At 43.7% G+C, this 14,649-nt stretch overlaps 1 protein-coding gene and 1 non-coding gene across 2 annotated transcripts; both read left to right on the top strand.

The window, feature by feature from the left end:
• The first annotated feature begins 4,540 nt into the window (after positions 1-4,540).
• LOC119343023 lies at positions 4,541-8,282 on the top strand. Its single transcript, XM_037614243.1, has 7 exons — positions 4,541-4,644; positions 5,016-5,073; positions 5,530-5,656; positions 6,154-6,320; positions 6,709-7,024; positions 7,652-7,818; positions 7,897-8,282. Exons 2-7 carry the CDS (start codon positions 5,052-5,054, stop codon positions 8,043-8,045), a joined length of 948 nt encoding a protein of 315 aa, XP_037470140.1. The 5' UTR covers positions 4,541-4,644; positions 5,016-5,051; the 3' UTR covers positions 8,046-8,282.
• Positions 8,283-10,398: 2,116 nt separating this feature from the next.
• Positions 10,399-10,499, top strand: LOC119343026. Its single transcript, XR_005165857.1, has one exon. It is a non-coding gene; the product is annotated as a small nucleolar RNA snoR99 (small nucleolar RNA).
• The last annotated feature ends 4,150 nt before the right edge of the window (positions 10,500-14,649 follow it).

The raw sequence follows: 14,649 nt of genomic DNA, 5'->3' as shown, positions 1-14,649 counted from the left end.
ACTGCATAAATGCCTACCAACGGCGGGCGAGAAAAGCTCAGCAATGACGGGCGAGGCTTTCAGGGGCGCCCGTCATTAACCTCCCGTCACTGCTATAATGACATTAGTGGTGTCCGCACTAGTAGAGTCTCTGCAGTGGCGGGCATGTCTTGCCACCCGCCACTATAGTTTATTTGTTAGTTGTAGTGGGCAATCTGAGGCACCCGCCACAACTTCAAAGTATTGAATACCATGGTTTTTTTTTCCAGAAAACATAGTATTCCTAAAAAAAACTACAAAAATACTTTTGCTCCCAAACGAAACCCTACATGTTCAGCCGCCAACACAAACCTGACAATAAACAGTAATAGCAACTAACGTATGCGATTATACACATTACATTTAACATAATAATAATCCAAATGCAATACAAATAGATGTACACATTAGGGTATAACTCATGTAACATCATTAGTACCCATAGCATTCTCATCGAAGCCTAAGACATGTTGCGTGCATACTACTAGACTTCATGATAACAACAACACCATAATGACAATGAACTTGATAAAGATAATCAAGTTCTTTACTCGTCCACTTGTTCACATGGTCTTGCATACTTCATAGTTGATTTTCTCTCTGCGGACGAAGTTGGCGTAACGATCATCTGCTTTTTTTTAGTCATGTATCCTTTATAACAGTTGTTCTTGTAACCGTCCACTTGTTCATTGCATTTCTCTCATGAATCATAAATTCCTAGATTATTTCTGTTGCACACACATACCAATTCCATATGAAGATAAATAAACAGGCTAACAAGTCAATTTTATAATTATGCAATCACATAAAGCAAAGTCATATACCAATCTTCATAGCATCATAGAAAATACGTTTAGAAGCATCGACGATACAAATGACCACGTTGTGGTTCACTATACTACTTGGGAAGCAAAAGTTTAGCTCCATCATAGCAACATAGAAATTAAGTTCACACGCATCGATCTTATAGATCACATAAAGGCAGTGCACTAGTTTTTCAGAGGTAAAGTTCAGCTCCATCATGAGCTCTCCTCACCTTCCACCATCTTTGTGATATCGGCTTGGGCGGTTCTCGCAGCTTCGTCGGCTGCTCGTGCACTCTCGGCGGCTGCTCGTGCAGTCTCGACAGCTGCTCTAGTGCTCTCAACGGCTGTTCTCGCGCTCTCGGCATATGCTGCAGCGCTTTCGACGTATGCATAAGTGCTCTTGGTGGCTGCTCGACCGCTCTCAGCATAGACGAGCACGATCTCCATGTACTGAGCCACCTGACAATGTGTACGATAGTAGGAGTTCCGTCTACGGCTATAGGAGTCCTAACGAGGCGTCTCGGTTTCTCCATCTAAATTGCATTAAACAAGTTGACATTTAGATAAAAGACATTTTTATGAAAGCGGATTTATGACACTAAAAGAATATAGAACTGTTACGACGGCACTCCATATTTGTCCTTCGGGTGAACATTTCTCGCTCTTATGTTGGATACTTTGACCGTCGGTGATGGTCATTCTTCCCCCTCTCCTCCTACTTTACCAAGGTCTTTGAGGAAGAAGAGGAAGAGGAACGACCCCCTACGACAACAGTCGGTTCATCTCACAAGTGGTTGTATATATGGTGTACACTCACTCACTGTATTTATGACTGCCGATGATGGTCGTCCTTCATCTTCTCCTCCTGCTTTACCAAAGTCTAAGAGGAAGAGAAGAAGAAGGACGACCCCCTCCGACAATAGTCGGTGTCCTTCTCTCAGAACAACTCTCATCTCAGTTTGTGGATTAAGAGTGAGTATTGTCCACCTGACGGAAAATATAATTAAGTTGCTCGTCCATAAAAGTAATAAATTTATGGAAAAAATTGGCATGACCTTCGCTAGAAATTGGACATATTGAGTGCTAGAATTCAAGCGAAAAGGGAACTTAATCCACGTTTCGCAAAAACACTGGCACTCATTTTGAATACCTGCATCATAATAAAATATGATACTATATGTTGATCCATATGCAGTACATAGTCATCTAGCACAAGCAATCAAATTTAAGACGTCTAATTACAAAGATACAATGGTATATCATATAACAAATTTTAACTACACTAACAAAATGTTGCTAACGTACAAGTACAATAATGAGAACAACTATAATTTCCATTAACAGAGAGAAGGAAGGTGTGCTTACCGGGGCGGAGTCGGACGACGAGCACGATGAGGACAATGGCGCAGGCAAAGGCAGACGATGAGTTAGATGGAGACGCCGACGACGTTGGATGCAGAGGAAGGCGCGGGCGATGGTCACAGGGAAGTAGTTGGAGGTGGCGTCTGCAACGTGGTGGACGTGCGCGGCGACTCTGGCCGTGGCGGACGAACAGCCGACGAGCCCATGCTGGCCACGGCCATGGCGACAGCGACGAGTCCGTGCTATCCGTGGTTGTCAAACCCTAGGTAGAGTAGTGCCTGCTTAGTGGACGCAGTGACGAGGCGGTTGTTCTCCATGATGGTGGCCTCTTGTTGTGCGGCGGCGACTTCCAGCTTGCTGGGTGCCACCTCCCTCCGGCCTTGCCTCTAGGCCGACTGAACAGCCTGGTGCGTGTCGGTCAGCACCTTCTTCAGCTTGGGCGCCACCGCCTTTTCACGGGCGCGAGGCGATGCCGGCGGCGGCGTCGTGGTTGGGCGCTTCGTCCATGGCGAGCGGGCGGGCAGGGGATTTTTTGGGGAAGAGAGGGAAATGGGGGTGGATGCGCCACCGACTGTCGGGCCAAGGGGAAGACAAGAGCTGGCGTCGCGCGCGTCCATTGCATGCCTACGCCGATGCAAACCCGGCCCAAATGTGGGCCTGAAATGGGCCACGCGCGGACAAAAAGCGGACGCTTGTCCGTTTGCTTCGGCGCGTTGGGCCGCAAATTGTGTCCGCTTCAACCAAAACAGACACACGCAGACAAGTTGGATTGGCACGTTGGGGTTGCTCTTCTAAATGAGTCTCCACTCTCCTCTACAAATGAGGTGAGACATTGTTTTACCAAAAATGAGGTGGGATCAAATTTTCAACCACCTTGTCTTTTTTTTGAGAAAGCTCAACCACCTTGTCATGACACCTACATGGGCCCTTAGAGATTTTTCCTGAAACTTTTTCATGGGCCTAAAGCCCATACATATTTCAACAGAGTTAGTAAGAATAATTATTCTTGAGGGTGGCGTTTAAGATACAGAGCAAACCTTTAAGCTTTCCCAAACGATAAGTGTCACATGTGTGACATGAAGCAATCTGGTCCTGACTATTTTACAACTAAAGTTGACATCCGAAAAGAAAAAGCAAACCAAGAAATAAATTGAAACTTGGCATACGAAAAGAAAATTGCCATGCTTGACAACTAAAGTTGTCATCCTCGCGTCACTATACTTGCCACAAAAAACATTTGGAATTACCATGTGTTCGTGCCACACGTGTGATACTATTAGGGTTATGAGCTTTTTAGTTCCTCCCTGCAAAATTTCTCAGAAAAAAAGTTTCCTTCCCGCAAATGGATACGGAAACATGAATGACAGGGAAAGTATATGTTGTCAAATAGTAATTTCCTCCTGATAGCGAAACCTAGCCATCGCCACCAGGGGAGCCGCTCCTTCCCACATCGTCTTCCGGCGGCTCTCCTCCGCCGGCGACCTTTTGGTCGTCGGTGGTGAGGGGGTTCACCGGATCCTACGCGTGTGGATCGTTTTAGCTTTAGGTTTTAGGGCCCAAGAAGTATAGGGTTTTGAATCGTTCTACGTCTTGGCTTCGGCGACGGTGACGAAGATGTTGAATAAAGAAGCTCCGTATTCTTCTCCGGCGAGGCGATCGTCTCTATGGTCAGTGAAGGATCTGGGAGCCAGTCTGTTCAAGCGGGGATGTCGTGGCGGTGGCAGCATCCTCGCGGTGGACATGTGTACTCGGGCTCCGCCATTGCGATGACGTTTGCTCCAACGTCGGCGCAGAGCTTGAGAGGTAGTTGAGGAGCGGATGCAGATTGTGGTCTGCACGACATCTGGAAGACGAAACGTGTGCTGGGCTCGTGGTTCATGGATGGCATGTATGGTTTCCTCCGCCAACGTCTTTATCATGTGGGAGTGCAAGATCTGGAGTTCGATGGTGTGTCCGGGGTGTTGCTCCTGTCTGATTCGTTCAACGGTAATGATTTCTCCTTTTGCGAGCCACCTTGAAGTTTCGCAAAGCTGCATATCAGCGATGGAGCCGCGTCGAGCTCGGATGAGAAGGTGATCTGTCATTCTTTTTTTTCGGTGGCTGTTGTGGTGGTGCCAGAGGCAGGTGACGGCGTTGGTGTCAAGCTCGGAGATGTTCTGCTATCTTTTCAGTTTTGTCATGTCGGTCTTTATATGATTTGTACGTTAATCTTTTTTATATGAACGAGATACATATTACCATGCAAAAAAAAACAGTATATATAGTAGTAATTGATTGGTTAGCGTTGTAGTATACCCGTTTCCTAAAATCGCGGAATCTTCCGGTTACCAGAAATCACTTGCCGCGACCCACGAGTTTTGGTTAGGATAGGCAGCCTCCATAAAAGCATAAACCCCCCGTCACTCCAACAAACGCCGTCCGAGGAAGTCAGCCTTGTGCAATCTGCGCCCAAATCCAGGTCTTTCTCCTCCCTCCTCGTTATGTTTTCGCGTTCTAGATTAGATTAGAAGGTTCCGACGACGAAGGCTAACGCGACTTGGTATTGGATTTCTTGGCCATCGTTTGAGAAAGAACCGGGGTCCCTTCTTTCTAATCTCCCGACTTGTGGCGTGTTCCCTTAGACCCTTTGATCTCTCCGATTTAGGGTTTAACATTCTCGCAAACCGTACGTCATAATTCCACGTCGTGGCAATAATAATATGCATAAATTGGTTTTTGTATGCCTGCTGTCTGGTTACTGTTTTGATAAGATATAGGTATCTTTACCAATATCAGACATCTTATCCACTATGCCCTTGCTAAAGGCGCCATGATTAATTTCACTTGCAGACCAAGAGGAAAGAAGAGGAAGGGGCAGAGCTATATATGGGCAACTCCGGGAGCACAGGTATGTTTGTCCGCCCAATTCAACTTCAGACAGCATGTGTAGCTCCAAAGTCAGGTTACAAATAACTTTAAATTGAGAAAGCTCTTGCCCTCAGCATCATGGATGTTGATGAACTGAATCCCTCTGAATGCATCACATTGCTGGTCCTAATGCTTATTCATCAGAACCAATAGTAGATACTACTGCTACTTATACATGGAAAAGTGGCCCTCTTGTATTAAAAACAATAATAATAATAAAAAGCTAGCGCATGCTCTGTCCTTTGTATCCCTGCCTGGTGACATGATAACTACTACAGTACTGCATTGTATTAGTGGTTGCTTGTCACAAATCACTGTATGCAAGATTTTCGTTCATATAAACTCAACATAACTTGAGAACTATTCTGCAACCTTCCATTTTCCCAAGGATGAACATAATTTTGAGTTGTTTTGCCTCCTTCTGTCGAAACTTCAGCTCCTGCAAGCTTAGGAAAGACCCATGTTCCACATTTCAAATGGAAGGTCCATGACTTCTCAGCGCTACTTGAGATGAAGGCTACCTCAGCGTTCTCTGCTGCTTTTGACTGCTCTGGATACAAGTGGTACGCGTCATAATCACAGTAGCAACTTTAATCAATGTATTAGATGTATAAATATCATCTGTTTTTTTCTAGTGGATAAAGCAACTGTCTGTTACCAAAAATACCTGGTAATTTAGGGTGTTGATTGCCCAGAAATCATGTTTTGGTCAGGTTGACATAGTAACCACAAATTCACAATCTCACAAACCCATAAAGGGCAACCTGGTGCATGTAGCTCCCGCTTGCGCAGGGTCCAGGGAAGGGTCCGACCACTTTGGGTCTATAGTACGCAGCCTTTCCCTACATTTCTTTAAGAGGCTGTTTCCAGGACTTGAACCCATGACCTCATGGTCACAAGGCAGCAGCTTTACCACTGCGCCAAGGCTCCCCTTCCCTCACAAACCCATAAAACAGCCAGATAATGAAGCTGGATATATAAAATGCATGAAGTGAAAATATTAGGCTTGATTCAGTTATGACTTGTAGACTTACTTGGTTTCCTTCAATCCCCATCCCAGGCTCCTGCAAGTGACTCCAAAGCACAAGCAAGATGTTAAGGGAAATCCATACGTGGCTCTTTCTCTTAAGATAGCCCACGCATGCTTGGAGCTAGGTCACATTGTGCATGCAGTGTTCGAGTTGTCAATATTCAACCATTCAAAAGAAAAGTATTGTGGATGCAAAGGTACTCGTGAACGTGTTTTTTCAACTACATCCATCCAATTACTTTTCCCATGAACAAGTTGCTTGATATTTTCTTCGCAATTAAGTTTGTCCGTCGACCTTCTGTACTGTGTGTCACACTTAGACTCTTCTAATTCTAACAACGTTCATGTACTCTTTCACTTTGATTTTTTCTATGGATTTAACTACTTTGATCTGATAACTAGGGTGAAGGCTGACTATATGCTCTTTTTTTTCACTGAAAAATTGATTATATATATGTCATTTGGGATATTTTCATTTTACACAAGTTTTTCTTTCTCTAATTTTCTAACTTTTACCTATAACACAGCAAGCTACAACTCCTTCGTTCTCTAATCTCTTAAGTTCTAACCTTTACCTAAATGCAGCTAGCTACAATTTTGATTTCAAGAATGCCTACTCGGAGCAGCATTGCTTGATTCCTCTTCAAGAGCTACTGAAATCATCTGCTTTTCTAGTTGATGATAGCTGTGTCTTTGGTGTGAAGATATTAAAAATTGATGTCTCTTCTCCTGAAAAGAAAGCTGTTGTGGTTCAGAAGAAGGCTACCACAGTTCAGAATCTATTTGTCCAGAAGAAGGGGTTCATTAAAGGGACATACACTTGGACCATGAACAATTTCCTTGAATTGGACTTGAAGCACTTCGTCCGTTCTCCTACATTTGAAGTTGGCGGACATAAATGGTATACATCTGGGTAGTTACATGACAAATGATTTATATAAATAATATGCATGTGTTATACAACATTTTATTTTACCAGTCCTTCAGATATTCCAACTGGATATTTGAGCTTGTTCTCTAAGCATGCAACCAAGATATTTACAGATATGGTAGCACATTCCAATTTCAATACAAAGGGGGTTTTGCATGGTGTACGGAAAATTCAGGAACAAATTAGAAACAATGTAGTACTAAAAAAATCTATGTTGTTTAGGACGAAATAAATCTAGTAATTTCCTTATCATGTACTCCCTCCATCCCAAAAAAAGTGTCTCAACTTTCTACTAACTTTAGTACGTACAAAGTTGTACTAAAGTTGTGACACTTATTTTGGGCCAGAGGGAGTATATATTTGGTACAAACGGTTCTTGTATCTGTCAGATACTATCGATTATTTTCTCAGATTGTTTTCACGTAACATTGTAATATCTTGTACTGCAGTCATGCTTTGCTTAGATTTTTTGTACAATTGTAATGCCACCAAGTTGTGTCCGAAGTTTCTGATTTCAGTAACCAATCACATTCTTGATATACATTTTCCCAAGCAGCAAATTATATTTTAAGTGTCACTTCCCATTCTTGCCAATAGGTATATCGGCATGTATCCGCGTGGTGACAAGTACAGCACTGATTGCCTCAGCTTGTACTTATTCGTGGATACCTCGGATGAGGTACCTTCAGAGTCTGGGAAGGTGGTTGAAATGACACTCTCCATCTTGAACCAAAAGAATGGGAAATACTGGACTAGAACTTCAGGTTCAGCTCTCCTTATTCAAGCAGCTAGAGTATGTAACCTCATGATTACAGTTGATCTTACTTTTATGGTGATCGCAGGTCTCTGGGTATGTGGACATAGTTGGGGATGGCCTAACTTCACTGGGCTCAAGAAACTCAAGGACCCGTCGGCAGGCTATGTTGTGGGATCCAGATGCCTTGTTAAGGCAGATCTCGCCATCGTTGGTTCATCCAATGATGTTACCTAATGGCCTAAAGAAGAGATAATATGTCTTCATCCTAGCAGATAGAGTTATGTACTCCCTCCGTTCCAAAATAAGTGTCTCAACTTTGTACTAAAGTTAGTACAAAGTTGAGACACTTATTTTGGAACGGAGGGAGTATATGAGATGGTGTTCTGGACTTGTTTGATGTTCTTATATTCACAAGGAGTCAAGAAATAATTTCTAGGTATATTGTCTGTGATATTATATTTTTTATAAGTACGTCAATGTTGTCAGTTGAGTTCTGTTTGCATGATGTGTGTGGTTCTATGATCATCTGTGTTGGACCGCTGGACATTTTACATGCCTGCCCTTGGTGTCATTTCTGACCAGTTTTTGCTCTGTTTTAACCCCTGATATTTTGGCATCCTACCTGTTTCATGGTTAATTAACATTTCTCTTCCGTCCTGACGAGTTGGCGTTTCGACTAATTTTTCCATGGGTGCGGCGTTGTATTGGCTCTCTGATGTGACTTCTATCTTGCTCTCTTCTGAATATTGACGACCTTCATGTTTACAGAGCTGAAACTGGTAGAGTAAACCTTGTTGGAGTATAAACAGTTGAGTGTGCAAATGTGTTTTCTGTCATCAATTCACTTAGTGGGTGCACCGAGTGTGTACATCAAATGAGAAGAGAAGGTGTGTGTTGCCGGTTCAGTGAAAGAAAGAAGGGCATTTGATGCCTAGAACACACCCAAGTCTTGTTGCCCTGTTTTTCCCTTGTTCTTGTTGGCCTGTGTGTCCATTTCGTCGAGCAGCCGCGGCGCATACTGAATCTACTAAAGCAGTGAGAGAGCAAAGGAGGCGGCCAACAAAAACATATATAAATTTTACCAAAAAGGTGGAAGCATGGCAGTGTTAATCATTAGAATGCTTCAGAAACGATTGTGTAAACAACGTGCCGCGGAAAGTGGTTGTCCTCGAAGGAGGCCGCTCAGGAATTATCAGGACCATACACCCAGTTGGAGCAATCTTCAGACTCCGGAGTGTACAACAATCTTTGTATGGTACTAGCCATACCCGCGCAGCGGCACGCCGCGCCCCACCAATACTTATGTATTGATACATTGCCCTTGAGAAACATCTTTTTTTTCCTAACGTGGTAGTAGTGTCTGCTTATAGATGATAGTTTATGTTATTCTATATTGTATATATAGAGATATTTCTCTATTGATGTAGTGTCTTTGTTTATGTCTTAGACGATTCAGAAGGGGTTGGTTAGATGTATGGCATCGCACCTGCTAATGCTGCGCCTGACCATGGTGCCATGCTCCTTGGACTAAACAATTCAAATGGGTAAATTTTTTGTCAAGAAAATCTGCAAATTTCTAAAATTTGCCACTGAAATCGTGCAAAACAATCTTGGCCACTATAATCTGCCAAACTGTTCACTTATGCTGTTCATTTCAGTTAGAAGCAAATTTCTGAAAATAAAAACTTCGCTAGTTGTATATCTTTTAAAGCATGAGCATTAATAATAATACCGTGTACATTCAAAATATTTAAATAAAAATTTGACAATAAAACATTGCAAAACAGAAGGAATTTTCCAAGGAAAACTCATTGTCAATAAGACAAACAAAATACAGAACAATCATAAGATCTGAAGTCATAAAAGTAGCAAAGGCAAAAACAAGGAATATGTAGAGAACAGAAAATTTTACTGGGTGGTACTCGTTGATCCATGTTGAAAATGAAGACATGGGACCTTTGAGCTTCATGAAGAAATTGCAGATCATAAGATTGTGGATCAGTGAGCACTAACCATCAGTTCTTGTACAAAAAGGGCACTATCCCTGTAGCAAAAACAACTCAAAAAAAAGATCATATCAAAAGGGGAGGAGGACATCTTTTGAACGATGCAGCAAATGGAGAGGTGGATATTGAGGAGGTGCCCATGCCCGAATAAGCACTACTGCATATAAAAAATAGCATCTAATATACTTTTTGCATACCATTTCATAACAGTCAAATCTCCAAACCGATTTAATTTAGAGTATAATTTTCAAATTTACTATGGAATTTCAAAGAACATGTGGCAATCTGGAAACCAAAACCTGCATTATGACTCGTATGTATCGCCTCTGGCTTCACACAGTGTCTTATTTCACAAAAAGGTGTGTTCTGAAATACAATAAAATGTCTTCACCATGCACACGAAATGAACATAAAAAGATATAAAAGATGACTCCACTTGAACTTGCATCCCAATCAGAGAAGACATGAGTATCACACCAACCTCCAATCCACATCTAAAAAATGTATCTAAATCCACAATAGTATTTCGCCTACTATGATCTAGAAACAACCTTGGCTTATCTAATCTGAAAATAGTGAAACCGCCTCTGGGAGCAAGCAGTCCCTTGCACCTTAACTATCTTCTTCACTTTTTCTGCTAAAACCTTCTGTTTTTAGCTGATCATTAACGGGTGGAATATTAAGCATCTTCTTCAATTTTTGTCTGCTAAAACGAACCGTTTCTAGCTGATCATTAACTGATGTGAAGATGTTTAGTTCTTGTATACATATTAACAAACAAATAGCGCCACCGCGTTCAACCTGAACTTCCGGATAACGGCTGCTGTGAGTTTACGACCGTCTTCGTCTGCACGTAGGCCATCTCCTTCCCGAAGCATGCACGCGGCCTTGCGTGGCACACCGGGTACCGCGCCACAAACTTGCCGCCGTTACCGAGCGAGTGCTCCGGGCCGATATTCTCCATCCGCTTGTACGCCGAATAATAGGCGACCCTCCCGTTGAAGGTAACCGACGGGCACAGGCACATCGCCTCAATGATAGCGGCGTGCAGGTACTGCATACTTTACACGTTGCCATTCGGCGAACGCGAGACGTCGTAGTGGACATGCTACTCGCGCCACTGGTTCGCCGTGAGGATCCAGAAGAACCATGTCAGGGCCAAGGTTGTCGTATACTCAACGACCAGAATGAAGCTGACAACCACATCCCGCGGGAACCGGCACTTTGCCTCCGGCATGGGGAACACGGCGGGGAGCTTGCTGCGTCCATCATCCTCGCCCATGACCGCCATGAACCATGAGAGCAAGTCCGGGTCCCCCTCGACGGGGTTGTTTCTCTGGCTCACCTCCTTGGCTTCGATGAAGTTGTCGACGGATGGTTTGGCCGGTGTACGTTGGGAAAGAAACAGGAGAGAGGAGGAAGAGGAAAGGAGAGCCGTGTGCGAGGTTGTCTTACTTGGTCGTAAACGGGAACAAAGCTTACTCCTATTTATACACGCATGATTAGTCTAAAAAGCAAACACATGCAGTGATCGAGAAACTACAGATTAAGCGGGAACTTGGTAAAGCACACACGTAATACCATGATGTGTCGATACCAACAATTACCAACCCATGCACGCATTAAAAAAAGAAAAGAAAATGAAATCGCCTAGCTTAAGCGGCCGGAGAGAATCCTAGAAGATACATGCATGTGGTCATGACATCCCTCAAAAACTGCGCCTTGCATGCACACATCAACGGCAAAAGCAAAACAGCCAATCCCTGCTGCCCGACAGACAGTTGGTTGATAAAAAACAAACCAAATGTAGAAGCGGCAAAGCAAACAACGGCAAACTTTCCTTGAGGGAGGAGAAATGCCGGAGATTGTGAACAGTACTGTGTTGGTTCTTATTTCTAAAATCAAAAATCCGCAAGATTTAACACAGTACAGACCGATCTCCTTGTGTAATGTGCTCTATAAGCTAGCTTCAAAAGTCCTTGCTCTACGATTGAGACCAGTACTGGATGATATCATTGCAGAAGAGCAGTCAGCATTTGTCCCGGGCCGGCTGATTTCGGACAACGTCCTAACGGCATATGAGTGCATTCATTATCTTAAGAAAAAGAAGGGCAAGTCTGGAGATATGGCAGTGAAGCTTGATATGGCTAAGGCGTACGATAGGGTGGAATGGACATACTTGCGTGCGATTGTGGAGAAACTTGGGTTTGCTGCTGAGTTGATCGACCGGGTAATGGTATGCGTTCAGACTGTGTCTTTTTCAATTCGAGTTAATGGGCAATTCTCAGAATCTTTCAGACCTACCAAAGGCATCAGGCAGGGCGATCCCATCTCACCGTATCTATTTCTCATATGTGCGGAAGGGTTGAGTAGTTTGTTGAAATTCCGTGGCCCAGACCAGCTATCCCGAGGTGTTAGAGTTGGAATACATGCTCCATGGGTGTCCCACTTGTTGTTTGCAGATGATTGTCTGGTGTTTACACAGGCATCTTCTGAGGCAGCTACCAGATTGCATAACACTCTAAACGTCTATCGAGAAGCTTCAGGCCAAATGGTGAACCGAGCGAAGTCTGCCATATTTTTCAGTGCCAATTGTTCCGACGAGATGAAAGCGGTGGTCCGTGAGCAAACTGAGATTGAGACGGAAGCTCTTGTTGAGAAGTATTTGGGGCTGCCAACGGCCATTGGTCGCTCTTCCGATGTTCAATTCGAACACATTGCCACCAGTATCCGTAAACTAGTAAATGGGTATGTTCCCAAACTTCTGAGCACCGCAACAAGGGAAGTTTTGATCAAAGCGGTTTGTCAGGCAATTCCCACATATTCCATGAGTTGTTTCAGGTTGTCCAAAAAACTATGTAAAAAGTTGACTGTTATAGTGGCTCGATTCTTCTGGGGTGGAGATGAAAGCCGAAGGAAGCTTCATTGGAAAAAATGGAGAGATATAGCTATACGAAAAGGAGATGGAGGCATGGGCTTTAGGGATTTTGAAATGTTTAATCAAGCTATGCTTGCAAAACAGGGCTGGAGGTTGATTACCACACCAAAATCGTTGTGTGCTAGAGTTCTTAAAGGCAAGTATTTTCATGATCATGACTTTATGTTAGCCAAGAACAAGAGAGGGTCATCACACATTTGGAGGGCAATACTCCATGGCAGAGAGGTACTAAAACTGGGGTTAGTGAAGAGGGTTGGAGATGGCTCTTCTATTCGGCCTTGGGATGATCCATGGATTCCATCTAATTATGGTTTCAAACCTATTGTGAAGCTCCCAGGTGCAACCGTGAACACAGTACAAGATCTGATAGATGAAGACACTGGGGAATGGGATATCAATATGATAAAATTGCATTTTGTTGAACCTGATGTGAATGCAATCTGCAGGATCCCCCTCGGTCGCTTCACCGAGGACTCATGGGCGTGGCACTTTGAAAAGCATGGGAATTTCACAGTAAGATCAGCATACAGAGAGCTAGTAGCTAAATGCCATCAAAGAGTCCAGCCGGGTTCAGTAGCAGTCAAGCAAATGCATGGAAGAAAATGTGGCGACTTCAAGTTCCTCCAAAGGTTAGGAATTTCTGGTGGCGTATTTGTCATGATTTCATTCCGTGCCGCGCGGTGCTGAAGCGAAGACATGTGGAGGAAATTGACTTCTGTGAAAGTTGTGGGCAGCCGGAAACTTCGATGCATGCAATTTTTCATTGTACTTGGGCTCGGAGTTTTTGGGACGAGATTAAAATTCTAACTGGCATTAAAATTCCCAAACTTCACCCGCAGTCGTGGACACTTGATCTTGTTGATGGAACCAAGGTTTCTCAAGCAGATGCTTGCGTTATTTGTTGTGGTGCGTGGGCAATATGGACTGAGCGAAATAAAAGAAGACATGGGGAGGCTGGACGTACCATAGCGCAATCTGTCAAATGGGTTACTGATACAGTGATGGATTTGGTTATGGCAGGAAAAGAAAACTTAGTTATGGCGCCGAAGGTGAAAGCTAAATGGTCACCACATGAAAATGGAGTGATCAAGGTGAATGTTGATGCCTCCTTTGATGAGAATACCAATCAAGGGTCTTCCGGGCTGGTGATCCGTGATAGTTTTGGCAATCTCCTACGTGCACAGGCCCTTTGGTATGAGTTGCAGCAAGCTCGATGGCAATGGAAGCTGAGGCGATTCGGGATGGGGTGCAAGTGGCCCTGGAGAGAGGCTTCCGTAGAGTTGTCGTCGAGAGCGACGCTCAAGCAATCATAAAGCTGTGGGAGACAGAAGATTTTGATCGTGCTGAGATCGTTGGAGTTCTTCACGAGATCAAAGAACTGAGTGCACAATTTGAGAGTTTTAGGCTAATTTTCGTACGAAGAGACGCTAATGAGGCGGCCCACTTATGTGCGAAGCAGGCGACAAATGTTAGGAGGAGATGCTTATGGCTTAATTGCATTCCAGTATTCCTAACGGATACGTTGTATCATGATTGTATGCCTGATTAGTTAGCAATAAAGCTCTTTTACTAGAAAAAAAAAAACAACGGCAGAACCAGCACCGCTGTCCCTGAAAATAGGACGACAGCGCCGAGACAAACGACGCCGATTAGCCCAATGGAAACTCAAGAAACACCGTTCGGCAGATAAACTCCTGTGCTATGAATTCACACATCGTTGCTGGCCCACACACCACATAAAACGCTAGAGGAACCAAACAAGTACGCACACACGTCCAAAAAAATTTGAATACAAACTTAGAGTCACCACGGGTTTGCACACGGCCACATCCCAAGTTATTACATGTGCCATGAACCGGTTAAATGTAATGTCATTTTCAACCAAGTGGCAAAA

This window comes from Triticum dicoccoides, unplaced genomic scaffold (assembly GCF_002162155.2).
Source record: "Triticum dicoccoides isolate Atlit2015 ecotype Zavitan unplaced genomic scaffold, WEW_v2.0 scaffold112972, whole genome shotgun sequence".
NCBI lineage: Eukaryota > Viridiplantae > Streptophyta > Magnoliopsida > Poales > Poaceae > Triticum > Triticum dicoccoides.
This window is presented reverse-complemented; position numbering and strand designations above follow the sequence as displayed.